Source organism: Rhea americana, unplaced genomic scaffold (genome assembly GCF_003343005.1).
Source record: "Rhea americana isolate MKP2758 unplaced genomic scaffold, rheAme1 scaffold_514, whole genome shotgun sequence".
In the NCBI taxonomy this organism is placed as follows: Eukaryota; Metazoa; Chordata; class Aves; order Rheiformes; family Rheidae; genus Rhea; species Rhea americana.
The window spans coordinates 121,881-122,922 of record NW_028186662.1 but is presented as its reverse complement, the minus strand read 5'-3'; the positions used below and the strand labels follow the sequence as shown (position 1 = coordinate 122,922).

General features: G+C 58.3%; 1 protein-coding gene across 1 annotated transcript; it reads left to right on the top strand.

Moving 5' to 3' along the window:
• Positions 1-74: 74 nt before the first annotated feature.
• Positions 75-832, top strand: ZSWIM3 (zinc finger SWIM-type containing 3; the record flags this gene model as incomplete). Its single annotated transcript, XM_085318005.1, is given in 5 exon segments — positions 75-372; positions 375-438; positions 440-521; positions 523-569; positions 571-832. Coding segments are annotated over 5 exon segments (753 nt in total), but the record flags the coding sequence as incomplete, so codon positions are not given.
• Positions 833-1,042: the final 210 nt, after the last annotated feature.

The window sequence follows — 1,042 nt, the reverse complement described above, 5'->3', positions numbered from 1 at the left end:
GCCCCGCCGCCTCCCCCGGCGGCAAGGTGCAGCAAGAGGCAGGTGAAGAAAGCTCTGATGTGATGGATTAGGATTCACAGGTGGCAGCTGAAAAACCTGTGGACAGGGCACCTGCTTGGTTCAATGAGATTCCTGTGCTCTCTGGGGCAGCAAAGGAAAATGACTCAACTTCAGCACTATTCAGAGTTGCTGAAGTCATGAAAAGCTTCCTGAGAGAGGACACAGGTTCATTGGCCCCAATCAGCATGGGCAGCAATCAAGAGCTGGATAGACCAGACTTTCAGACTATCAAGATGAAGGGCTTATTTATCAAACTTCCTGAGAGCCTTCTGCTGCACRGGGAGCAGAGTGAGAGGGGACGTGTTCTCTGTGCTCTTTAGTAGAGCGTAAAGAGCAAGCGGGGAGCACAGTGCACTTCTCAGTCCTGAAGGATGACACAAGACAATGTCAGCAAAACGCTGACAGCCTTTAAGGAGTTCAGTCCTGAGAGGCAAAAGGTTGCAGTTGTTGTTGTGGACTTCTTCCTTCCTCAACAAGGGCGTCCTCCAAGAGCGCTTCCCTCTGCCCAAGTGCTCCTTTCTACCGCACTGTCCAGTTTCCTGGCAAGACTGTAGAAGTAGCAGCGTCACCTGCCTTTGAGTGAAACTTGAAGCTGATCTCAAAGACAGTGATATTTTCCACTTCAGCAGCAAATCCAGACACTTTGTTTCAGCTGGTGAGGTGCTTGGTTAGCCGGGAGTCGATTACCTTCGAGCCACCCCGTTCTCCCGTGAAATGCTGCGGTGCCTTCGTGCTGCGGGGGCCCGGGGCCCACCGGCTGGGCAGGGGCTGACGGAGGCCAGGCCAGGCCGGGCGGGGCGGGGCCGCCCGTCGCCGGGGGAGCGGGGCCGGCTGGCACCCGCCGCTGCCGGGCCGGGCCGGGCCGGGACATGCTCCCGGGGAAGGGGCGGGATATACTCCCCAGAGGGGCTGCGGGGCAGGGCATGGCGGGATATACCCCCCGGGAAGAGCGGGGCATGCCGGGATATACTCCCCAGAGGGG